General features: G+C 26.2%; 1 protein-coding gene across 2 annotated transcripts; it reads left to right on the top strand.

Annotated features, from left to right (window-relative positions):
- The first annotated feature begins 1,142 nt into the window (after positions 1 to 1,142).
- Positions 1,143 to 26,864, top strand: LOC129959139 (uncharacterized). 2 transcript variants are annotated; one of them, XM_056071964.1, is made up of 3 exons: positions 1,143 to 1,283; positions 22,732 to 22,861; positions 26,326 to 26,864. In XM_056071964.1, exons 2-3 carry the CDS (start codon positions 22,744 to 22,746, stop codon positions 26,505 to 26,507), a joined length of 300 nt encoding a protein of 99 aa, XP_055927939.1. In that variant the 5' UTR covers positions 1,143 to 1,283; positions 22,732 to 22,743; the 3' UTR covers positions 26,508 to 26,864. The 2 variants fall into 2 exon arrangements, with proteins under 2 accessions (XP_055927939.1, XP_055927940.1); XM_056071965.1 differs by having other exon boundaries at positions 1,147 to 1,283; positions 22,732 to 22,849; positions 26,326 to 26,859.
- The last annotated feature ends 290 nt before the right edge of the window (positions 26,865 to 27,154 follow it).

The following is a 27,154-nucleotide window of genomic DNA, read 5'->3' as shown; positions in this document are numbered from 1 at the left end:
TTTGAGAGTGAGTGTAATAATTCACAAACGCGGCGAACAATAACCTGAAGTTTTGGATTAGTTCTAACATCAAAGCTGCAGATCTGTGATTAAATGTGGATTTAATAGCGTTTAAATGAAAATAGTCTATTCAAAAATACATGTTTAATTGCCATCAAGATACTACAAGGCCAGGATAGAGTTTGGAAATTTAGTAGAAATTCGAGGAGAAAAGATTCCCGCTTGTTAAAATATTAGACCTTTGCTTTCAAATAAAGACAACAATGGATATTTTACAATTACATAGAGCATAGAATATAGAAGACTCAATTTTCAAAAAATATTTTAATAGAATTTTGAATTTCGAAAAGCATATTCATAAAGAAATAAACTAAAATTTTAATAGAAAACGAGATCGATGCTTTTCTCTCCATTTTCATTCATTTTAGTAAAACATTTTCTTAAGAGGGAAAAAAGACATCCAAATATAATTTTCAACCAAAGAAACTAGATTTTTTCTCGCAAAAAATGCATATTTTTCCACACGAATCTCAAAGAAGTAAAAATCATTCATCCGCAGAAGCATCCGCCCTTGAATATTTTCATTCCCTTAATTCAACTCAGAAATAAACTGCCTGATAAGTCCTGACAATCACAACTTATCTCCCCGGTTCCTACTTTTCAATTTTCTGAAGTCTCGAAGCGTGAGATGGTCTTGGAAAATTTGAAGGACCAACCCAAGCAGATAGTGTTGACAAAAATGTGAAAACAGATTCAATAAGAAAAAAAAATGGTGGAAACTAGAATAATGATTTCCCATCTCTGATACTGACAGCCACTTCTTTAAGAATAACACCCAATTCCAGTGGGGAAAAATATTCCTAAGATCACATACACAATCAAGAAACTATACTTAGAAGGAATTCAAATTTTAAGGAATTTCCATTTTTGGTGTCCTTTCATCCATCTCGAGAAGAACGATCTCCTGGAATCTCAAGATAGATAAATGGTGGTATGGGAGATGTGAAGCTATCTTCTCATTGGAGGGTTTCCGTGATAGTGAGAGAAGAAGGTGGGGTGTAAACTTTCTTGGTCAACACTTAAGACAAGCGCAGAGGAGGAGGAATGCTGTCACGTGATCCAGAGGCCCAGAAAAAATTTCGGATATAAGAGATGTTTCGTGTGTAGCAGTGATTCAACAGGCTGCTGAGATTCAACTGGTTCTTTTTACTCGCCATTTTCCATCTCACCTCGTCTTTTTTCATTCGGTTCTTGCTGAATTCTACTCTCTTGCTGTTATAAAAGTAAGTATTCTTATGTAACTTTTAGAATTCAGCTTTATAAGGTTATTTTATCTTATATATATTCTGATTAAATTTTGTTTTATAAAATTAATGTTTTATCCTTAATTTCACCCTATAAAATTTTGCGGTTTTTTTTATAAGTATTCTGCCCTTTATTTGTTCTCATACATTTTAACCCTTTTTCACCGAATTATTTTACCATCAATTTTTCAAATTTATTTTTGAACCATTAGTTAAGTTTTGGTATAGAATAAACCTAGGAAGGAGGAAAAACTTTTTTAATTAATTAAAATAATTTAATTAATTTAATTAAAAATAAAAGATTTTTAAAGCTATTTTTAGATCTATTTTGATATCTACTGCTTTCTATTGGAAATACATCCTTCGTGTTCTTTCAAATACTGTAAGAAAAAATAGTCATATTGTGAAAATATCAGCAGGATTTAAACTGTACTTTAAAGTGCCGTCGGAAAATAAAGGTTCAATTAACTATTGTTTCATCTTTTCCTTAATATCATGTAATTTTGTTTTATTAAATTAGCATTTTATTTCCCCTTTATGCTGATTAAAATGTATTATATTTAACTATTGTTTTGTCTCGGCACTTCATCCTCGGCAAGTGGCTAAAGTGGTTCTTTGAGAACATCCTAACGTTCATATTTTATTTCAAAAATTTGGTTTAAAGGAAAACACTTAATTCTTTAAAAATTAAATTCTTGAAAATAATGAAAAAGATTTGATCAATGAAAAACTGCTCACGCATTAATTGATATCTGTATTATATTTTTATTTTTAACTTAATGATATGTTATATATCTATAGCGAGTACGACTATGATTTGCTTTTCATGTGATAACGCCTCACTGCAGAAAATGTATTAAATGCAACTGAAGAATCTTTCATTCAATTAAAAAAGACACAATTGTAACCAAAAGATAAAATGTGTGAATATAAATATAATATCGTTCTTTAGTGGTATACATTTATGATGTCCAAAACCTCTAAAATGCTTGCTTTATCTATATTCAAAAATTATTTACCTTTAACATTTGTAGTCAATAATTGAGAATATATTGTCTTACAATTGCAAATAGTAAGGTATTAAAATTTGTTCCTCTTAAAATAAAATCAAAGCACAAGTAATATGCAGGATCTCAGAGAAGTATTATTGAAGGGCATTCGGAATAATTTACATCCCCTAATCAGTTTTAAAAAGTTTTAACATCATCATTTAGAAGTGAATTATATCACATTAAATATGCTAATAAATAAGGCAGTCATCTATTTTTTTTCATTAAATAAATTAATTCATTAAATAAATTTGAAAATTAAGTGAAGACAAGCGAAAACAATTGCTCAATAAATTAAATACCCTAAATTCATTTATTTTAATGATATGTCATTGAATCTGGAAAAAAGTTCTGAAATATTACAAATCTGATGTTAATTATTTCTATTCATTTTCTATTACAAAACATTTTTCCTTTTATTATATTACATCGGCAGATAAAATGGGAATGGTGTATATCTTAAAATAAATTAAAGATATTGTGACTATGTATGCATATATTTATGTCATGTATGTTCCACATATATTCCCAAACAACGGGGCTGACTTTAACTAAATTCTACAAACTTGTTATATAAGAAATGAGAAGGTATAGACTTTTGGAAACATAAAAATTAATTAATTGTTAATTAACAAAAATTTTGCCTTTTTTATACTTAGAACCACTCTACCACTATATTTTTAAATTTCACTTTTATTTTAATACATCTTTTGACGAATCTTTCGTTGGTCTTAAAATAGTAATTTCACCCTGCTTGGAAGTAAACTTAAGAAAGTATCTCAATGAGGGATGCATTTCTTATACTTCCGCTTTTGTGAACTAAAAGTGATGTACTAACAGAATAAGTATTAATTACTTTAACTGAAAATAAACTGTCGGTGATTTTTAAAACTCGTCTGGCTTAATATATACATTGATTAAAATCAAACAGTAAAATGTCTTTGTATAATTTAAAATATTATACAAAAACAAAATTTTACACAAGTATTATATGAGGAATAATTTTAATTTCGAGCAACTCAGGGTATATCATCTAGTATTCTTATATGTTTAAGATACTCAGATTATGTTTCTTAGTAACTACTACAGAAAATAATCCATTTAAATATCAGAAATATTCAAGATCAATTATTTAGTTTGACCTAGCAATATATTGTGCGTACATATGTCTTATATTATATCAGTATTGCAAATGAATGAAGTTCAATTTATTGAAAGTATAAATTGTAATATGTAAAGATTAAGAAAAGTATGAATTGTACATGGTAAAAGATTAAGAAAAGGCAAATGGAACAGCAGTAACGCCAGATAATTCTAAATAAAATAATTTAAGTAATTTTAAGACCTTTGAAAAGATGTAGCAACTTGGATTCTATAGTAAGGATGGACTGAAATGAAAAGAGCAGTGAAATTCTTCCGTGCAATATCATGGATGAGATGAAAACTGTTCAATGAGGGTTACAGAAATTTTCTTCTTAAATATTTGGATATGATGGTGATAAAATATCTCTTTTTTTTTTTGTCTATTTGATTAGTTTTAAGTAGATATTTACTAATAAAATAATCCTGCAATAAAATATATAGACTCGCATCACTTTAGTAAGCAAATAGATTGATAATGTTCAAATCTGTCTTAGGGATACTCAATGTTTAAATATTCACACTTTAATAATATTCCCATAATAATTACTCGAATTAATTTTGAGCTTCAAGTATTGTGGTTTTTATAGTGATATTTGAAATACGCTATATAAGTTTGAAATATATATGGATATAGACATAGATAGATAAATAGACAGGATGAGATAAAGTCTACTCTAATCACAATTGATAACTAATTTCTAAGATTTTAGAAACAGGCATACATATCTTAATGGAAAATTGCTTTTAATAAATCACATAATTGTTTTTTTTTTACGTTAAGTCAATAAATTCCTTGTTGAATCAACGAAATCAAAATTTTTATGTAGTCCATAGTCATATTAAATATATTTTATAAAATAATCTTGCCACTTTGACATTTTAAATGAAAATAACGAACCTACGAATAAAATTGAGATAATAAGCTTTGTATTTCATCGCCTAAAGTCTCTTAATTGCTGCTGTAAGGAAGTTTCTAAGAGATCATATTAAATTCAAATAACGCAAGAATAAATTATTAGGTTTTAGATGTCTTTCGGTTGCAATAACACAATTAGTGGCTTAAACATCATAACAAGTTATTTTTTACTTCGTTTCAACCAGCTGTTTCCTGGAATAAGGTTCTTTCAGGTCATTTGAAAGTCATCTTTGTTACGGTTTGTTGGGCAATTGTAAGAGTATATACCACAATTATCTTTTGAACATGATTCAAAAAAAGTATTTGTTGATTCTCACTCGTTACGTAAAACAAAATAATGAGAGTTTGCTTTTCAAAAGCAATTTATATCAGATTCTCTCATTTTGAAAGAATACATCTTTTCGCAATACTCGTTTCGCAAACTCATTATTCAGCAACTTATATTTCATAAGAATAATTATTTGTGCAATAAGTAAGCTTTAGAAGTGTATGAACTACTTTTAGTCCAATTTAAAGAAAAATCAATTATAATCGCAAAATGGTGAAATTCATTGGTAAGCGTTCACTTTGTTTCAAGATGAAAACTATACAATAGAACTTATAAATCTACTTTTTAAGCAACATTATTTTAAATTAACATTTAAAATGAATTCTATGTATGTTAGCTTTTTTCCGTTCTTTTTTACTTCAATAAATACATACTTTTTATCTAGCGTTTCAGTCCTAAATAAAAATAGTAGAATAAATTTTCTAAATAAGTAATCTTTAAAATGGAATAATCAGAATTTATGATCAAAAATGTTTTGAAATTTCACAACCGTCACTTTCATAATTAATTTTTTATTTTCTTTCATCATTAAATAAATATTTTTTATATATTTAAAGATTTGTTCAGCCCAATAATCCTAATAACCAAGATTTTATTATCGAATGTTTACAAGTTCAAAACCAGCAATTCAAAAAATATCAATTAGGGAGATTAAAAATTTATAATTTATTAATTTTTTCTTATTTATTTAAGTTGCTGGGAGCACTTGAAATTAATATTTCGGATCATTTTTTCACGAAAACAAATATTTTAATAAATGAAATTCTCCTCATACGTGTTACAGAAAGGCTTCCAATTCAGCATCCTTTCAATGGCTTTGCCGTTACGTATATATTAATGTAAGAAAACAACTTCTACAGCGATTTTGAAAAAATGCAGAGAGGAGAAATACCGATGGCTCAAACGAAATATTAGATAACAATGATTTTTGGAAACTTTTTCATTTATAATGTAATTAATTTACAGAAAAAATAAGAAAGAAATTAAAAGTAGTTCCTAGATTTCACTACGCTTTACATGAATAACGCTTCATATCTGTCAAAGATTTCGTACTCGTTTTAGATGGATTGAAAAAGTGAGTGCCATAATTAAACCTTAGCTCGAGGTCATTTCAAAAAATTATCTTTTACTCCAAAAAAGCCCGTAAGGGACGAAATTTATTTTTATGAAAAAATTATTCGTTACTTTTTTTTTTACTTATAAAAACCATGCAACTGCTCGAGTAGTTACTTAGGAGGAGTAAATTCTTCATATGAATGCCCTTATATGAATTTTATAATATTTTTCAATAGTATGAATTTACAAGAATAAAGCAAGTTACTTTCTTGATTTTTGTATTAACTAAACTAACTAAAATTTGAATGATTAAATTATTTATTTTAACTAAAATTTGAATTGTATTTCATGGTGTATAAAGCAGACAATATGATAATTGATAATAGGCTATATTGAAGCCAGTTATAATTAGGTAATCAAAAGTTGATTAAAATCTATCAATAAAAATAAAAAACAGCTTTAGAAATCTGAAGTTCGCAATAATTTTAAAATCTTTCAAATACGATCTTTCTTAAAATCTATCAAATAATTACACTCTTTAACGAAATACGCTTGCTTTAATACTTTTGAATAATTTAGTGAGCGATTGAAAGGTTATTTAATTTTTATATTTTCAAATCGAATGAGAATTGTTTTTAGTTCAGAAGTTTTAACTAATTATTTAATTTCGATTAATAAATTTTAATTATAAATACAATTTAAACTTTTTAATAACTTTTAAATAATCTAACACTTTTGAATAATTTAGTGAGCGATTGAAAGGTTATTTATTTTTTATATTTTCAAATCGAAGAGGAATTCATTCTGATTCAGAAGTTTTAACTAATTATTTAATTTCAACTAATAAATATTAATGGCAAATTGAATAAAAACTTTTTATTTTAAAATTAGATTTTTTTATTTCTTACGCTTACTTGCATTTTTATTAAATTTTTGTAATTGTTTGATGCAGGATTATATAATACTCTCGAAATCGAAAAATTCCTAAAACATAATATATGTTGTACTTCGTAGCAAGCTTATCAATCGGTGGCAGTAAGTTTCAGTGGAAATTCAGGATAGATTACTTTTTGTAGTTTCACTTATTAGAAAAACGCTTTAACTAAAGCACAGAATTGTTTTTTATGTTAAATCAATAAATGCCTTGCTCAATCAGGGAAATCTAAATTTTTATATAGTCCATAGATACATTTTATCAAATAATCTTCCCACTCTAGCATTTTAATGAAAATAAGTTCTACTCTCCTGTGAATAAAATTAATTGAGACATTCAGCTTTGAATTTCATTGTCTTAAATCATTTCAATAGCTATTGCAAGGAAGCTTTTAAGAGAACGTATCAAATGCAAATAATAGAAGAACAAGATGTTAAGCTTTAGATTTCTTTCGGTTACAGCAGGACAATTATTGACTCAATGCAAATAGATACTATACAAATAGATACTAAAGTACAAAGAGATTCCATGAATGTTAATTTTCCTTCTTTTTTTTTATTTAAATAAATGAATTCTTACTTTTAAACCTAGCTTTTTTGTCCCAAATAAAAATAGTAAAATAAATTCTTAGAAAAAAATAATCTTCAAAATGGAGAAATCAGATTTTATGATTAAAACGTTTTTTTTTTCAATTTCACGACCGCTCCTTTTAGAGATTTTATATTCTTTTATTATACATCGTTAAACAAAAAGTTTTGATAAAAAATTTGAGTTCTACTAAGCCCAATAATCCTAATTACCAAGATTTTGTTATGGAATGCTTAAAAGTTTCAAATCAGCAATTCAAAAAATATTAGTTTGTGGGGCTGAAAATTTAATAATTTATTACTTTCAAATTTATTCTTATAATTTTGATCTAGAAGAAAATTTGTCATGTTTATTTCAGTTTCTATGAGTACTTGAAATTGATATTTTGGATATTTTTTCAAAAAAAAATTTAATAAATGAAATTTTCTTCATTCGCGATTTCAAAAGGCTTTCAATCCTTTTTATGGCTTTGCCGTCATAAATGTGTCAATGTAAGAAACAACTTCTACAGAGATGTTGAAAATAAACGAAGAGTGGGGAGAAAATCGATGGCCCAAGAGAAATATTAGGAAACTATGATTTTTTTTAACTTTTTCATTTTTTAAATTAAATTACTTGCAGAAAAATAAGAAAAGAATTAAAATTAGTTCCTCGACTTAGCTATATTGTTACATGAATAACGCTTCATATCTGTCAAATATTTCGTACTGGTTTTAGATGAATTGAAAAACTGAATGCCATAATTGATTCTTACCTCGAGGTCATTTTTAAAAAATTATATTTTATCCCCCCCCCAAAAAAAAAGAACCCACAAGAAACGCCATTCATTTTTAAGTAAAAATTATTCGCTACTTTTTTTTGAGCATGCAATTGCTTGAGTACTATTTAGGAATTGTAATTTTTTTATATGTATACCCTTATATGAACTTTATAATATTCTTAACAATGTATAATTTACAAGAATAATACAAGTCACATTCTTGGTTTTTGTATTATTGAACTAAAATTTGAACTATGCTTTATGGCATATACTGTAGGCAATATTATATTTAATTAAATGCTATATTCAGGTCACCTATTATTTGGTATACAAATATTGATCAAAATCTGACAATAAAAAGAATAAACAGCTTTAAAAGTCTGGAATTCGCAATAATTTTAAGTAACCACCATCCTTAAAATCTATCAAAACATTACATTTCTAATTAAAATAGAATTCCTTTAACACTTTTGAATCATTCAGTGAGCGATTTAAAAATTATTTATATGTTTTCAAGTTGGAGGAGGATTGATTTTAGTACAGAAGTTTTAACTAACTATTTAATTTCAATTAATAAATTTTAATAACAATCTGAGTTTAAACTTTATTTTTTTAAATTAGTTTTCCTTTATTTCTAGCACACATTTGTAATTTATTTATTTATTTATTTATTCGGGTGAGGCAGGGTTAAATAATAGATTCCTGAGATCAAAAAAATTTCTAAAATTTAATATATGTCGTACATTTTTAAACCAATCATAAAACCTAAAAAAAGACATTCTCAGAAAAAATTTACTATCAGATAGAGATAATATTTTTCGAATATGAAAATACAACATAAAAACATTCTATAAAATTGTATCGCATGTCATATGGAAGTTTTGCACATTCCCTAAACTTATTTATGTTTAATTAATATAGAATTAGCTTTAATTTATACTGATAATCTAGCTGTTGATTGGTAAAATCAATATAGGGACTTTTGTATTTAACAGAAGACGTTTATGAAAAAGCACGTAGAGAAAGAACACGAAACATATGGAAAAAAAATTGTATCGGCACTAAACTGATATTCAAAAAGTATTGTAATGAAGTTGAACAGAAGCTGCTGTAAAACAAAAACATATGAGCACAGGTGGATATTTATTGAGTTACAATTTCTTAAAGTGCCAGCTTATACCTACAATAAGATAATAAAGTGGATGGTGAAAGACATTATCTACTATAAATTTAAAGTAAAAATATTAATATAATATTAATATACATAATAAATAGCAACTTGATTCATAATTTTACTTAATAGATGAAAATTTAACTAGTTCTACGTTAAGGAACGTAATGGTTTAAGAGGCAGCATTAAACGGCACTGTTGTTGATCATTGTTATTTGGTAAATATGTAAAACTAGAGAATAATAAAAATACAACATTTTTATCAATGCATTAAGAATGAAAAATAATGTTTGAACATAAATCTAAATAAAAATCCTTAAAGTATTTGACGTAGAAAACAATAGGAGAAAAATATAATGTCGCAATGAATATCATAAGAAACAAAAAAAATCTAAACATTCATTATATAAAAAATAAAATATATTATGCTAGCAATTAAGATTTTGTTTGACTTGGAACATTTTTATCTGCACCTTATGCTTTTATCATTTTTTACCACCAGATTTTTGATTTAAAAAAATTATTTCTCGCTTTTATTGCAATGGTAAAAATAATTTTTTGTTTATACTTATTATTTATTTTTTAAAACAAGAAGTCATTTTCTAAAAAATATTGATATCATTTCGGAAAAAAATCATGATAATAAACTTTGTTTTCAATATTAACTGCTTCAGTTTCAAGAGATCCAACATCCAACTAAAAATTATTTTAAAATTAACAAAATTATAAATGACATAATCAAATGAATACGAAATCTCAATTCCTTAAGTTAAAAATTTCCCGATAAAAAAACTCTGGTAAAAATACTTTGTATTTAAAAATTGGGAATAATCCACTTATATTTGGCTATGTTTCTTTCTGCGTATTTTATTTTTTTCCTTGCCGCATGGTTCACCAAAGAGGAGGGAAAATTTTCCAAACGCCAGATGCTCCAATAATTTAGTGTAGATATATTAAATGGATATCAGAGTAAGCGGATAAAAGTATAATGTCTTAGTGTCTGGAAAAACGGAAGTACTTCAGAGCTATTTCCTTAGATAGTCCCAAGTACTTCCTGTAGGCTTACCATCTAATAATGAGAAATGGCTTTCCCTTAGGATGAATTTGGTTATTTACAAAATGTTACACCTTTTATTGAAACTTTATTGTTATCTTCTTTTATAAAAATAAATCCTTTTTTTTTCTTAGTTTTAAAGAATTTTAAGAATGCCTCACTTTGCTTGTCTGTTTGTTTTTTTAATTTATTCAGAAATCCTGTTAAGTAAAGATTTAAAATGCAAATAATAAGGAATTGTTTTATTTTGTCATCTATAGAAGAACGATTTGCTAGAAAATACAGTTTGTAAGAAACATGCTTTGGTAGTAGGATATTAATTTATTTGTAACGCTAATCATTTTAATTCAGAAGTTATATCAACTATTACAAATTTGCAATAACATATTCGTTTAAAAATACATACAGCATACCTGTAATTATTCTGATTAACGATATTAGAACTAATCCTGTTAATTGGATAATTGATGAAAAAATTTGGTTTATTAGGAATAAAATTAGCTAAATAATTAGTAAAATATTAGTTTAATTAATAATGTATTAAGCTAATGACTGTAAAAACAATGCTGTTTACATTTTGACCACTTACTTTGTATATGAAAATATCATTGCTTAAATATATCTGTTAAAACCAATTGTTCCGTTGTTTTTTGCACCTTGATTTCTTTTTTCGGATGCCCAGAGTTCTGATTATTAAATTTCTACTGTGATTAAATAATTTTTATTTCTGATATTTGTCCTTTACCAGGTATCTGATACCTGGTCTTCAAATGTATTTCCTTTCCATTTAAATTTTGTATAAAATCTTTTTCGTTTATCCCAACAATTTTATTGAGACAGAATATGACTTGTGTTTTACAAATATAGTTGAGACCAGGAAATTAAAGAAGGTTATTTTGCTAAGTTTACTTGATAAACCATGAAAAATTATTCAATCAATCAAGTAATTATTTACAGTGATGATAAAATAGTCAAAGAAGTTTGAACCATCTGCAAATTGGGGCAAAAAACAACCGCATGCGTATGAATTGTAAGCGATGAATACGGACGAAACTCACATATTCAGTTAAAAAGGAAGAGAAACAATAAACTGTTGGCTAATTCTGGAGTTTGATATCAAAATATTGCTAATTCTAAGCTTTATTTTACCAAAGATCTTTTGTTCTTATGAGTAACGCCTCCTTATACTCACTCAAATAGCAGAGTAATTTGTAGAGTGGGAGGCACACAGGCGTCGTCCTCGTCATATTTCGATTGGCTGCCTGAATCCTGTCTCCAATAACAATTCAGGAGATTAAAATCGCGAAGTTAATCTAATAAACTAAATAAAGTCAATACACACGATACTTGGAAAGCGCTTTTACACTAATCCTCTTACTTAGAAAACAACTCACAAATTCTTTATGTATAAAAGCCAAAAAAATCGCATAAAACTAAAAAATGTTTGAAATTATTAAAACTTGAGTGAATTTTTAATCATCTCTTTATTTATTAGCACTTTTAAACTCCTGACTCTAAATTCGCTTGCAGACTAAAAGCAGTTTTTACTGTGCCCTTCTTACTTTATGTCAATCATAATTTTATTATTACTTTATTCATATTGATCATGTAAATAATTCACTGCAACACTCCTTAAATAAGCCTCTTTAAAATATGTATAATATGTGTTTATACATTCTAAAGAAATAATTTTTTTGTATACTTTTATGCATCACAAATATTCTTTTGCGTGTCATCATTATGCATTTTAATGTAATAGGATAAGTTTACACGTCAATTACTTTTTTAAACTTCTAAGTTTTTGAATTTTTTTCTTCAAGATTTATTTTTCAAAAGATGCATATAACACTAAAGACTTCTCTTTAGTGTTTAATCGGTGACATATGCCCTTAAGCATCTCGGAGATAAACCTCCTTCTTAATCGCATTATTAATTTCATAATTAAAATTTTAAATTGCCTCATAGCCAACGCGTGTTTATTTTTAAAGTAATTTGGGGAAAAAATCCTGAATTTTTAATGAATTAAAACTTTAATATCTTTATGATGCTGAAAAGAATAAAACAATAACATTAAGATGCAAGATAATAGATTTTAATTAATAATTTATATCTTCCATTCGCACCATTAATAGAATTATTGCAGTGAATAATTGTTTGCCATCTCAGGATTTTTATAATGTTCAAATTGCATTCGTTATACCTTTGATTACAGTAATAATGCCTGGAATTATCCTATTCATGTTAGACACCAGAACGCACTTTTATCACGTTCTTATTTTATTTCCACTCATGTGCTATCATACAAAACTAATTTGTTTCGATTTACTTGAAACTCTTTTTAAAGTTTCTCAAGCTCTTTTAAATTACCCTCCATATCACTTTTTCATCTAAATTCTTTGAATTTTTTCTACAAATCTTAATTATTTCAATATCATTATAGGTTTGAATTAAATATTTGTTAAATTCATTTTTTATTGCATATTGGAGGTGTAAGAAATACTGATTCTGAAATGTTTTCAGTTTCAAAATAATAAAATTATCTGAAACTAAAATCTTCAGAACGCTGTCTTGAATATATTGAGATTTTAATACATATATTTGTTTATTCTTTTCTTTTCTTTTTCTGTTTGTTTTTTTAGGTATATTAATGTCCCGTTTTAAAGCAACACTAGGACTATTATGGGAAGGACCTCGTAATTTTGAATCACGGTCAGATGACGAGGACGGGGAAATGTGGAGAGTAGGTTGATGGCATAGTACTCGTCCTCGTTATATGATCGTAGTTCAAAATTATAAAATCCGTCCTAAATTAGCTTTCATATTGCCTAAAAAAATAAACTTTAGTGCTATAAAAGAAAGCAAACAAACTTGGTTAAGACATCCATTTAGAACACAAAACGAATCTTCCAGCTCCAAACAATAGAATTCCTTAATAGAATAAACAATAAAGGACTTTCTTATTATTTTTTATTCTTATTCTTATAAATATTCTCCACTACGTGTCTTTTCAGCCTACAGTTATACGTTGAACTAGAAATTTCTATTTCTTCCTCTAAGAGTTTTACATCTGTCAGATACATTCATATTCAAGTAATATAAACGAAAAAGATATCAAATATCAAATTTTCTTTTAAAAAATATAACAAAAGCAAACTAATTGGAGTTTTTGATTAAAATGATAATTAATACATTTTGAAATTTTTCATCGAAATAAATTTAACTTACATATTTCTGACAGGAAATAGTATCTTCAAGCTTTCTTTAACGAAATTTAATCAGAAACTATGAAGATAAAAAAAATCCGCTTTGTTTTATTTCTTTAAGATTTCTTTATTGAATGAATAATTTTTTCTATATATCATAAAAAACGTATAACAAGTAACCATTCGAGATAGTAAGATCGAGTAACCATTTTAATTAAATTTTAAAGTCTGTAAGCAAGAGGACTTTTTTCAAATTCTCTAAATTTTCAAAATCATCACAGACTTAAGCCTTAAATTTCTTAAAGGTCAAATATCGTATCGCTGTTGGAAGAATCAATAATTTTGTTGATGATTTTATTTAATATGATCTAGTATTCTAAAACTTTCTTTTTCACATATTTTATCCATAAATATATTTCAAGATTAAGTAATTCAGATAGCATTTCTTAAGTTTATCTTAACTTTTTCAGCCCATTCCAAACTTATATTCTTTTTAACTTTAATCATTGACGAGCAGCTAAGTATAGTCTTAACATATTCAGGAAACCAATTTTATAGGATCAGCATTTGTATCATCATTGAAGTTAAATTTTAAATATCCAGGCCACAGAAATGGCAAATAGACAAATTTGCCAACACAAACTGTTCATATGTGTTAAGGAAATCATGCTCAATCCTATCTGATAGATTCTCACATCCTCAGTTTATATTATTTAAATAATAATTGGGATTGCAATGCTAAACCTAATCATTTATTTTATAAAATATTTATAGAAATTGTGTAATTTAAATTTTAAACTATATGTTTATATGCTTTTATTTATAATATTTATAAATCATAACACATTCTAGACGAAAATAAAGTTAGAGTATGCTCTATTCAGTTATAGGTGGAATCATTATCAATAACATAGCAGTGGGGGCCAATATAAACTGGTTTGTCATCCGCTATTCAGAAAATAAACAATCTGGAATCATTAACAAATTTTGAACTACCAAGATGCTCAACTTATTCAGTATTTCTCCAATTGGCAGCTTATTTGAGACTTTAACTATAAATTATAAAGGAATCACATTTTTGTTAACTCATTGAAATTAAATGGTGAATCAGCATAGAATATGTATTCATTTGTTAAAATATGTTGTCAACTTACATATTTTTCTATTTATTATGTTTTTATGATATATTTCTGACTTACTTATTACGTTGTTTTATAATATCCTTATTTATTCAGTTTTTGTTTCTTTTTTTATTACGAGTATTTGTTTCTGGCATGTTAACCATTACTAGAAACAAATATTCTTGTTCATATTTATGTTACATTCTATCTTACTTTTCATTCTTTATTTTTTTTCTGTCATTGCAATCCTTCTCAGAATTATATACATGAGAATATGTATTGATTGATATTAACTATTTCAATAAATCATATATATATTAATTTTACTAAGCAATTTATAAAGCAGTAGACTTTGAACTATGTTAATTGTTATTAGAAGCAAATATTCGTGTTTATGCTTCTTGCACTGTTTTATGTTAGTTTTCATTCTTTATTTTTATTTTTTGTTGCCTTTGCAACCATTCTCAGAATTATACTTATGAGAATATGTATTGATTATATAATTTGTTATTTACATAAATCATATTTGTTAATTTTGCTGTGCAATTTACAAAGAAGTAGAATTTGAAACCATATGCAAATAATTTCATTAATTGTAAAATTGAACTAGATAGACAGCATTCAGATGTAAATTTAAATACTACTTTTATATATATATTCAGTCTTCAATCGCTCGTTAATCTATAGAAAATTACAGATTTCCTTTTTCATTTTAGATAAGATTAGTAATTAGAAGTTGAATTAAACTATCGTTCTTTGGAGTTATTAATAATTTAAATTGATATGATAATACAAACAGATTTAAAGTTATTAAATGAATAATGATGATTCATGAATTGATAAAGCTGATAACATCTAATTTTGTTGTTTTCTAGATTTCTTCTACAGCTAAAGACATATCAGCCGCCTTACCATGAAATGTAACGTAGAAAGAAATAGCTTTATTAATTCAATTCCAAAAGATGAAGAATTATTTTTGAATAGGGAACCTTTTTTACTCTGAAGCAGAATATTTTCTTTGCACAAGCAAGAAAATGAATATTTAACTACTTTGATTATCTTGTACGATTCTAAGATCTTCGAATCAAATAAAGCTTTTAAAAAATTTGAATATCTCGTTTAAAAAGGATAAAATGTCACATAAATATTATATCGGAAGGAAATAAGCTTGTTTCTAAAAGATTTGATAAGTTCAACTCGACACTGGCAAGCTTGATAGTACTTTTCCCCTTTTCCTAAACGTATAAAGACAAAATAAGTATTTTATTACAAACTTTAACCTATTTCGAAATCCCTGATAACTTATTTCAATTTTTAAAAGAGCTTTGTGCACATCAACTCGATATAGTGTTCATCAAAGTAACTATAACCATTTTTTTTATAAATTTACAAAGCAAAATAAATTTTTACCCCTAAAATTTTTTGATAATTTCAAATAAATTTTTGAAATTGTTTCAAAGTATTATGGTTATAAGGGGTTTCATCTATTGAAAGTTATAATTTATTAGTAGTGATCAAGTGTGTGCTCTGATTAATTTTTCAAAAACTGCAATCAGTCTATCACATTTTTTTAAAAAAGCGATCCAAAACAGACTTCTAAATAAGTAAAATGTTTAATAACTCAAAACAAGAAGTAAAACTGGAAGAATTCTATGCATTTTGAACAAATTTTGACTAAATTGAAATTTTAATTAAATTTGAACGAAAATATTATGAAAAATTGCCCACGAAAGTTAAAAGGCTTATAAAGATTAAGCTTCAATCAATTCACAATCAAAGTTTCAATTAATTCTTATTCATAGTATTAATAGTTATTTAAATTCAAAATCATATCTCATAAAATAACCATATGCTATTATTATATAATTCGACAACGTATTACGAATTTTTAAAAGGCATTTTAATTGCTGTTTTCAAGATCATAAATTTCACTTGAAATATCTGCGGCTTGAATGCAATTTTTATAAAATATATATTTATATGTGGGTATAAAAATATATATTTATATTATTTTGGGAATTTTAGATTAATAGGTGGAATAAGTAAATCTTTAATTAATTTTTTTCATACTTGCACAATATATGCAAATGTGCATAAAAACGCCAGGATCAATTTCAAATGTAAACCCTAACATTTTCTTTTCAAATCCATAATTCTCTAAAGTTTACAAATTTTTTAAATCTCAAACCAAAAACTTTCTTAGTGTATTTATAAACAATTTTTCGTTTCTTGAGGATCTAATTCACAATGATATAAAATTAACATATATTGAAAATTTATACATATATATGTAAATGTGTAATAAAAACTGTCAAATATTTTCTCGAAAACTTTAGAAAAAGTTTCTTCAATGTAAAAGGAAAAAGATTGGTCAATCCTTTTACCTACCAAAAGTTCAAAAACTTTGGCTTACATCGAAAAAATAATTTTATACTTCAGTGACGACAAAAATCGAAATTTCTCGTTTTCATGCATATACTTTATCACTCATATTTAAATATTTTTCACGATACTGATCTCAATTCAACAAACTCCTCGTTAAATGTTTGTTGTCTGATGCAATTTCAACAGAATTCAAAAAAAGTTTTTCAAATAAGTCTTAAAATTCATTTATAAAGAAATTTTTTAATGCTTTTCGCATAAAAGATTTCAACAAAAAAAAACTTGTATTTAAAAAAATGTTGAACAATTTTTTTATGATTTCAGTTTCTAAAATATAAAATTTAATTCTCCATGAAATAAAAACTGTATTAAAACCACATTTTTAATGTTATACAAAATTTAACTATATTACATACAGGAATAAGCAAACTTTGCTAAAATTATTGTTTTTAATACGTAATCATTAAAATTACTTTTAAATTTATGGTATCTTCCTATCAAATTTTTTTTTATAAATGTTATATCTAAAAAAATTTATTCATTTTAAAAAGACGCTATTTTTTAACTCTAGCTTTTCTTTCTTGCGTGCCTGTAAAAAAATATCTCTTACTTTAAACAGAAATTAAATAATTCGTTTTAAATGAAAAACTGTGAAGATGTAACCAAGTAGAGAGAATAATAATCCGAGAAAAAATATTATGCAGTAATCTTAATATAAAGCTTTAAATACAAGGGATACCGATTCACCTTAAAATGTTGAGTGTGTAAACATTGTTTTATGGTGTTTTTAGTTTACATTTGAAACATTAATTTTAAGAAAAAAGAATTTGCCTATTATCTTTAAAAATCAAATTTAAGATGCATTTTAATTACTTATTTATAATATGATTATTGAATTTTTTAATCAAAAATTTCTACTTAATTTTGATACACTTTAAGCGAAGTTTAAAAAGAATATTTAAATACATTTTTACAAAGGTACCAAAAAAATAGAATTTCTTTATTTTAATTTTTTCTACTTTGTCTTCAATTTATAATTCATTATTATAAGTACTGTGATTTCGGGGAATCACGATTTTCACAAATTCACAACGAAATGATGTACAAAATTAAAATTAAATTAAAACAAGTTTGTACAAAATTAAAATTAAAACAAGTTTGTACAAAATTAAAATTAAAACGAGTTTGTACAAAATTAAAATTAAAACGAGTTTGTACAAAATTAAAATTAAAACAAGTTTGTACAAAATTAAAATAAAATTAAATTAATCAATTAGCGTTAATTAATTTCTGAAACTATTAAAATAGTGTATTTATTTTATGAATAAATAAACCCACTAAATTTCTAAAACCTCACAAAGTGAATGAAAAATCAAGTGCAAGATTCCGTCTTTACAAACATGAAATCAATCAAATTAATTAAACGTATTAAAATTATTGTATTTATATTTAAAATAAATAAGAAGACAAACATTTAACCTTTTTTCTTTGCCCTTTATGATTTCTCAGGGATTTTACCCAAAAAAAAACTACTTTTATTTCGAAATTCTCTATTTTTTTCAATTTGAACGAAAGTTTAATACATCAGTTTTTTCCCTATATAATTATATAAAGAGCTTGAAAAATCATAATTTTCAATTTTTCTTTATCAACTAATTTATATAAGCATGAGACTTATTTTTAATCTTGGGAGTATTAACATTTTTATTTTCACAGATCAATTTAAATTCGCTTAATTTTTTCAAAACAAATCTCACTCTTGAATATAAAATAGATCGATTAAATGTTTTATAACCCAAATATCTATTTATACTTCTATCGCTAAAATCTGTTTTTAAATTTCGTTTTAAATTTCAGTTTTTATTTCAAAATTCTAAGATATTATAAATTCATACCAAATTTTTGACGTAGAAATTAAGATAAACTGAAATCTGATATGCTAAGAAGATATTACTAATTTTAAATTGACCTTTATGAGCCTCAAACATGTCAGTAAAATTTTACTCGTACTTGCTTACCCTCAATTTTAAATAATTCTAATTTCACATATGTTGTCATAGTTAATTGCCCACATACATGCCTAAAATATTTGCATATTTTCTAATAAATAATAATAATATAAGATTTACTTAAAAGCAATTTTTCAAACATTATGAACATTAAAATCTGCGTAGTTTTATTTCTGTGCATTTTACGTATTAATGATTTCCTTATTGTATTACTAATTGTTTCTGAGAAAAAGGACTTTCTCGAAGAAACGATGACGCATCAACAAATTATTATTACATCCGTAGGTTGGTTTCCAACTCATCTTACATTTCAAAATCATTAGAGCTTAACTTTTCACAAACATATCATATTATATTGTTATATTCTGTCTTTTGAGAACGTCAGCATCTTGCCTTTTGAAAAGGTCAGCATTTTGTTAAAAAGTGCATTTCGAATTAATTGGTGAGTTAAGCAATAGTAAAAGTAGAAATAAAGGGCAAAATAGATTGCAAAACAACGTTTGACGCATTAATCGCTCATTAGATTATAAAACTAATGGGGAGAGTAATATGAGCAATATGTTTTCATCTTTTCTCCCCTCTTATTATATGTTTTAGACTCTTTTCTCCGGTTTAGTTTCACCTTTTACCTTTTATTTTTATTGCTATATTTTTGCTTGTACTAGATTCGCTTGTTTGCGTCTTACTTTTGCGTACTTGTAAGGCGTTTTTGTTCGTTTGCGTACTTGTAGAGTATTTTTGTATATTATTCTGTGCATATATATTATATGTTTGAATTTCAATCACTGAGAGCTCATTGTAGCATGTGTATATTACAATCTTAATAGCAATGGTATAGTCAATCATGATAGATTATAATCTTAATACCCATGAAAACAACACTATCTGTCAAATTAACATTTGGAACGTCATTAAGGTTTGACTTAAAAGTTGTTGCGAGTACTTCTCATGTCATCCATTTTCATCACAAATAGCAAATGCACAGATCCTCCAAATCAATATTTTTGGAAATCATAGTCGATCGTAGTTCATAAAATTTCAAACTCATAAATTTCCAGTGGAATTCTGTATATCCATGAAGTGATGAACTATTCATCCATATTGTTAAAATAACTACATTTTTGGCTTTATATTAATGTTTTCTTTCCCTACTCTTTCTTAAAATTGAAAATTATAACTTCTTACTAAGGATGATGACACATTTATAGGATAGTTTCAGAAACAGGGAGCATGGTAGAGGTTTTCATTGAATCTATGAATTGAATTAACTGTTATTAACAAATTTAAATTTATTTTTAATGCGCAATTGTCCCTTTGTTTCTAATCTTCTGACATATATAGTTAAAAATTACTGTATACTCAAAACAGGAAGTGTGGTTTACTAAATCTGAAATACTATGATTTAAACTAAATATTTAATAGAAAATTTATTAAAGGGATTATTTATTTTAAATAGACCTATTTAAAAAGTTATAGAAAATTTATTAAAGAGGTTATATATTCTTAACAGTAATATTAAAAAAGTAAAACCAAGAGCGCTTAAATTTTTAATTAACAATGAAAGCTATCTTGTGGAAAATAACAAATGTTTTTTTTTTATCAGACCCTGCTGGATGTGTTCCTACTTTAAGTTTCTTTTTTTCTTCATGTATCTTGACTTTAGGATTGTTTTATTCAGGTTTTAAATTACACAGGATTGATTTTTTTTTTGTTAGGAAGGTAGTTGAATTTTATGCTAGTCAATTAAGTAAACGGATTTAACTTTGATTCATGTCAAATTTTAGGGAGTAACTGCTTTAAGCCGTTTAAATAATAATACACTAAGTAAAATCAGTAATAATCAGTAAATCCGTAGATCTCAAACTTTCTGGACTTTCGACCCTCTTCTTGAAACCTGAATTTGTTCAAAGCTTCCACGTAAAATTCCAAAAATACTTTTTGCAAAATGGTGAATAATTGTTATAAGTTTAGAGAAATTAAATAAAACACTATTATGGGACATAAAAAGTTAGTCCATTTAGAGCATTTATATGTAATTGTATCTTGATCACCATATCATACAGTTGGATATAGACCACAATGGAATTTAAATATTTGGAAAATAAAATACAATATAAATATGGAATCTAAATTGACTCCATGCAATTAATTTTTTCAGTTGAAAAAATAAATTTGAAAAAAGTCATTTTGGAAACCATCTTCAAATCTGAAAAAGAGCTGTAATAAGATGATTGAAAATACCATATTTAATGAAATTATGTTTAAAACATATTCAAAGGTATGAGTCGAGACTCATGAGGCACAAATTTAATGATCCGTTGCACTAAACATAAATTGATGACATATCTTCTATCGAAACCGTTACATTTTTTTTATATAATTTGCCGTTTATTTTAATATTATTATACCCTACTAATTCTGAAATTTAATTTAGTCACATCTTATTTTCATTTTCAAATGCAGTTTCAGAATTCTTAAAATGCAATCTTTATTAATAGGGATTGTTAATAATTAGAAATTTTTTTCAGTATTTAGATGGGCTTTTGGAGTGTTTGGTACATATTCCTTTGAACAAAACCTTTTAAAGAGAATAATATTCAGATTTCAATTATTTTAATATGCGATAACCAAAATTTTGAGATAAGAAACTCAAAATTTTTTTCTGATACTTTAAAATCCGAGACGCAACATATTAAATAAATATATAGCATTTTTTTCTTTGTTAATTATTTGTAATTCACATAAGATGTCATCTAATTTATTTCACTTAATAATTAAAACCTCAAAATGTATTTCAGTTAAAATCACGAAAGCGATAGCATAAAAGCATTCGTAATTTCAACAAATCCTCTTTTATAGATTGTAAGCAACAGAATCATAGTTTTTATTAATATCTCCAAAAATAATTAAAGTTTTTCAAAGGGTCTTCAAATTAAGTCTAAAAAATAACATTTAAAACATTTAAAATAAAGTCAGATTACAAACTTAGAGTGCAATATTTTAAGTAGTATAGTATAGGCGAAAAAATGAACTCAATTAAATTTGCAATTCTGCTTATTTGAGTAAAAGAATAAAATGAAATCAAAGATTACACATACAAGACATATTGAAAATTGCAACAAAATTGAGATAAACTTTTAAATAATGAATAATGAAAATGAAACTTTTTCTCGCATCTTTGCCCAATGATTAAAAATGAAAATTGTTTTGAATCAAAAAGGTTAGACTTTTTCGAATTTGGTATCATTTCTTCTTTCTTCGCTTGTATTTAACATTAACATTTACTAACTACAAGCGATAAAATAAAGTTTTTAAATTTACATAATTAATTTTAAATTAACGGTAATTTCTTTTGAAACTTAATTATGACATTAATAATTTGTGAATTAACTTTAAATAAAGTAATTTTTTTTAAAAATAACTTTTTGATTTCAGATAAATAAATTGGAGATTAATTAAATCATAAACGCGTATTAAATCGGTGGAAAGTCGAACCTCCTCTTTCCAGTGGGATGTGAAAGTAAGAGATGGGGTATAATTTTAAGTGACATCTTCCTCCTCTGAAAACGATTAAAATTGCTACATTTCTCCCGTTATATACTTCTAATAAATGTTACATTAATGCAACAAAACTAAACAATGCCCACGAGATAAAGCATGTCTACAAATTTATGCTCTTTGCTATATCATGTATTTACTACTTTTTCTTTCAGATATCTTAAAGGATGAATTTTTATATCACGCTCATTATTGTTGCATCAGTCCTTGTTGCAAGAGGAGCTCTGGTAACATCAGGACCTGTGTCAGAAGTTGACTGCAATACAATGATAGGTAATAGAAAAGGTATTTTAATTAATATGTGCAATTAATCTTGTTGAATTTTATATCTGATCGACATGCAGGGTGTTTCAAAATTCACGTATAGAACTTTAAGATTTAATTTAAAGCTTTAATTTATACTTTCTTTATAACTATGCTTTCAATAACTGCTTGAAACTGCGTCCGTCAATCATAATAGACGCTTGGCAACTTCGATGGGGAGATCTGGGTCCAATTTCAAAAATTTCAGATACTTCTCCCACACCTGCAACCCTAATAAATATGCAGGTGACGAGATTCTCAAGAAAAGGAGCCCCAAAACGTTCATTAACCACTCCAAAGATAGTTCCAAGCATATGCTGTGATCGACGGACACTACTTGGAGAAATTATTGTTGGCATTGATGTTTGAAAGGTTTAATGATGCTGTAAGAAAATATTTATGTTTCCTTTCACTCTATTAATTGTGTTTGTGCTTTAAGGCATCGCTTTCTCCCATGCATATTTATACAGCAATAATTATTGTTCTAGTGTGCTCTACCGAAACTCATAATTTATTCCGTAAATTTTGAAACTCCTTATATAACTTGTTTTTCATTATTCTTTCAGCAAATACTATTTGTAAATAGTTATTCAGAATAGAAGATTTTACAAATAAAATGTATTATTTATGATGAATTCTATATTATTTTTTCTTCCTTTTCAGTTGTTTAATTTCAATAAGCTTCAGATTTTTGTTTTGTTGCGTATATCTATACTGAAGAAATAAATTTCTCAAGAAAACAATGGGATCTTTTCTTTAATTTTCTTGCTCTTTTTATTTTCTAATCCTTTTTTTTTCAAAGCCAGAAGTAGGTATTTTTCCCTCTTTACATTGACTTTTTAGACTTTTAAACCGAATTTCCAAAATGTAATACGCTTCTTGGAAATACAGAAAATACGTTTGCAGCAGTTATCAAAAACACGAAAAAGTACTTCATTATTCCTTTGAGAGAACTAGTGAAATCAAAACTTTGCTTCGAAACTCTTAAAATAAATAGGTTGTTAAACTCGAATGTAAAAATTTGAAAAAGTAAAATAAAAATTACTTCTATGAATTCAAGCACTATGTAATTACTAATATACCTTTTATGGAAAATCTTCTAACTACAGATTTAATTGTAAGCATCCAAAATGTTTCTGAAAGGCTTAACAATTACGAAAGAAAGACAGAACTTGCCTTCTCTCTGTAATTTTGCATAAAGAATATTGGAAAAACTTTGTCATGAGAAAAGAAGTCACTCTATTAACACAAGATATTAATGTACGATATTCCTATGGAGTTGTTCGATGTTTTGAATGCCGGCCAATGTAGGTATATATCGAACAATGACGTCCGGCATTTTCTGCTAATACAGCATGATTTAAAATTTAGTCTCTTGCGGCGAATTTTTGGTTGTACGAATTGGTAACGGTCCCTTTCAACACGGGTAGTTGAGACTCTACCGTTATATAATTGAAATATGTGCCCTTCCTAATTGAAAAATTCCAATAATTCCTAATTGAAAAAATGGAAATAAAACAAATATAACTGAACATTCTGGTTTTTCATTGCAGTTAATACCATAAATTAGATTCCAAAATTCTAATTCTAGGATGAAATAGAAGTGATATCGCATTAGTTTAAAATTTCCCACGAAATGCAAGAATCAATTCGAGCACTTTTTTTTTGCATCTCCTTAAAATACTCACTTTAGGGCTTTATAAAAACCAATAAGTACCATTTTTTAATTCGTATACGATGGCGGTCATGACTGGATCTTAAGAGGTCTTGGAAACCAATATTATCGAAATATGTACAATTCCTTAATAACGAAATTATAAAAATTAAGATACAATTATTACAAGTAAGAATTATGATCTTTTCTTGCTTAAAAATTATATTACATAGGATATTCAAATTATTCGTTAAAAAAGACTGGATTGTAAATCTTTGCATGCAATTTCAAACACATACTTGCACTTTTTCTTCATTGCTCTTATATCTCACATCCTCTTCAAGTTGCCAAATTATTTTCCCATTTTTCCAATGGGTGGACAAGTGGAAAACCAACCGTGGAAGTATGTGATGGATCAAACCATTTATTTAGGTTTTGCTATGTGGGTATTGTACTTCAGGCTTGAAGAAGATGCAATGACTAAAGGAAAAAGGAAACTTTTTTTCTCTCTTGAGATTCTTTTCCGGTACATTTATCTGGAATTGGATGTGATGATATTTATCTTATAGATGCCAGTTTCAGCTGCCCCATTGCATTCTTTCCAATACGATTTGAGGAGGAATTGTTTTAACCTTTTCAGGGGTGAGAATTTTCTACAGAAAAGCGTTCTTTGGAATGCGATTATATAAGAATATTTTAGATAGCAAGCATTCTATTGTGGTGGAAGTTTATTTTAGCCTTCAACTTCGAAAATTATTTTTTCTTATAACATTTAGCTTTCTGTATGACCCGTTGAGAATATTTTACAGTCATTACTTTTGTATTGGTTTTATTCTATGGTATTAGTTTATATTGTTGTTTAATTTTTATTAAAAACTTAGTTTTTTTTAATCCTTACAAAACAAAATTTCTGAAAAATATATATAAATTGTGGAAGATATACGCCATTTAGATTTTTATTCAAGATGAATTTCCAATAAATTTTATTAACACTCAAAATTAAATTAAATTGTGTATATTTGGAAGTTGATTGGTTAAATAGATTAGAATGAAAAATTATTCAATATTATCGGAATTTCAAGAATTTAACATTATATTCAAACAGTGACTTGTTTGACGTTTAATTATTTCATAACACTTCAATTGAAAAAAAAAAACACATTTCACTCATCTTTTCTTGATAATTATTTTTCAAAAATATATTTATTAAAAAAAACATACATGCAAATAAAAGAAGCGATTTAGTTGTATTAATACTCAATAATTATAAATCTTAATATATTGGCTGCTATGTGTTATTACACTCTATTTTCTACAATTTATAATATATTTATATTTTGTTATGATGTATGAATTTTATTCATCGTTATAATTTATTTTCAATAAATTATTGAAATTTAATCATGAAATTATTGAAATTTAATATTTATTGGAATTAAATCAAAATTTCAAAAAAATTGAGATTCTTTGTCTCAGTTCTTTCGTAATTAAATCTCTTTGTATTGTTTTATACATTTCTCATTTAAAAAACATTTCTGAGACGGAAACCTTTTTTTTTTTTTTTTTTGCTTACTTTTTTTTCTCTACAGGTATTTCTAATTCATCTTTGCAGTTTTACACTGGCTATTATCTTAAGATTCACTAAGGAAAATAAGTTCCCTATTGCATGGGAATTATTATTCAAAATCAATCCTATCAGAAAATGACTTCTCTAATAAGAAGTAATTCACTTTAGAAAACCCACTCATTAAATAAGAATTCTATAATCCTTAAATATTTCCTTTTGTTTCAGTACAACTTCGAGAACTGTACAGAATTTTGATGTCTAACGGTGGTATCCCAGGATTCCACGAGATGGTCCGCAAAGCTCAACGCATACCATCTTTGCGTCTGCGATTCGGTAAACGCGACTTGGCACCATGGATGGAACCTCGACCTGCCTATGAAGTTGAAAAAGATCACTACACTGACTAAAAGAACTACCAAATTCCTGTCTTTGCATTAAGATCTTAATCCAGAATTCTAGAATTTCATATTCAGATACAACTGCATGTTGTCTTCTTAAAAATAAATTCGTAGAATTTCATGACTTAACATTTTTTTAGTTACTTTTTAATAAAAAGCAACTGTTTTGAATGTTGCTTCCTTTTTAAGTTATCGAGAACCTGAATATGTCATGTATTCATCATTGAATGTATTTCTAATAGAATTAGGAAGAAAATTTTTGTTATATTGATAGAATAAATCACTTCTTGTTCTTATGCCCTGCAAAAGTTTTTTTTTCTTTTTTTATATAAGTACACAACAACATTCTATAAGCACTAAAAGTATGTTAAGGATAATTATATGAAAGTAAAGATCTCACTCAATCCTATGAAGCATATATTATAATCTCTCTTGTCTTCGTCATGATTTAATAAAAATAGTTGAAAATAAAAGTCTTTGTGAGTGAATTCTACATGTGGTGCATTCTTTTTTTAAAAATAAATATAAAAATCAGAATACTTAATATTGCAATAATTCATACTAATTCAAATAATTTTATGGACTATTTTTTAGATTAAAACATTACATGGTTTTAAATTAAACCCATTCGGAAGGCTTTAGGCCTTTCAACTTCT

This window comes from Argiope bruennichi, chromosome X1 (genome assembly GCF_947563725.1).
Source record: "Argiope bruennichi chromosome X1, qqArgBrue1.1, whole genome shotgun sequence".
NCBI lineage: Eukaryota > Metazoa > Arthropoda > Arachnida > Araneae > Araneidae > Argiope > Argiope bruennichi.
This window is presented reverse-complemented; position numbering and strand designations above follow the sequence as displayed.

What these genes read in the sequence shown, in the direction of transcription:
- LOC129959139 (XM_056071964.1), top strand. Translation starts at nt 22,744, where the DNA reads ATGAATTTTTATATCACGCTCATTATTGTTGCATCAGTCCTTGTTGCA. An exon ending in AATGATAGGTAATAGAAAAG is followed by an intron (nt 22,862 to 26,325) that starts GTATTTTAATTA and finishes CTTTTGTTTCAG; the next exon opens with TACAACTTCGAGAACTGTAC.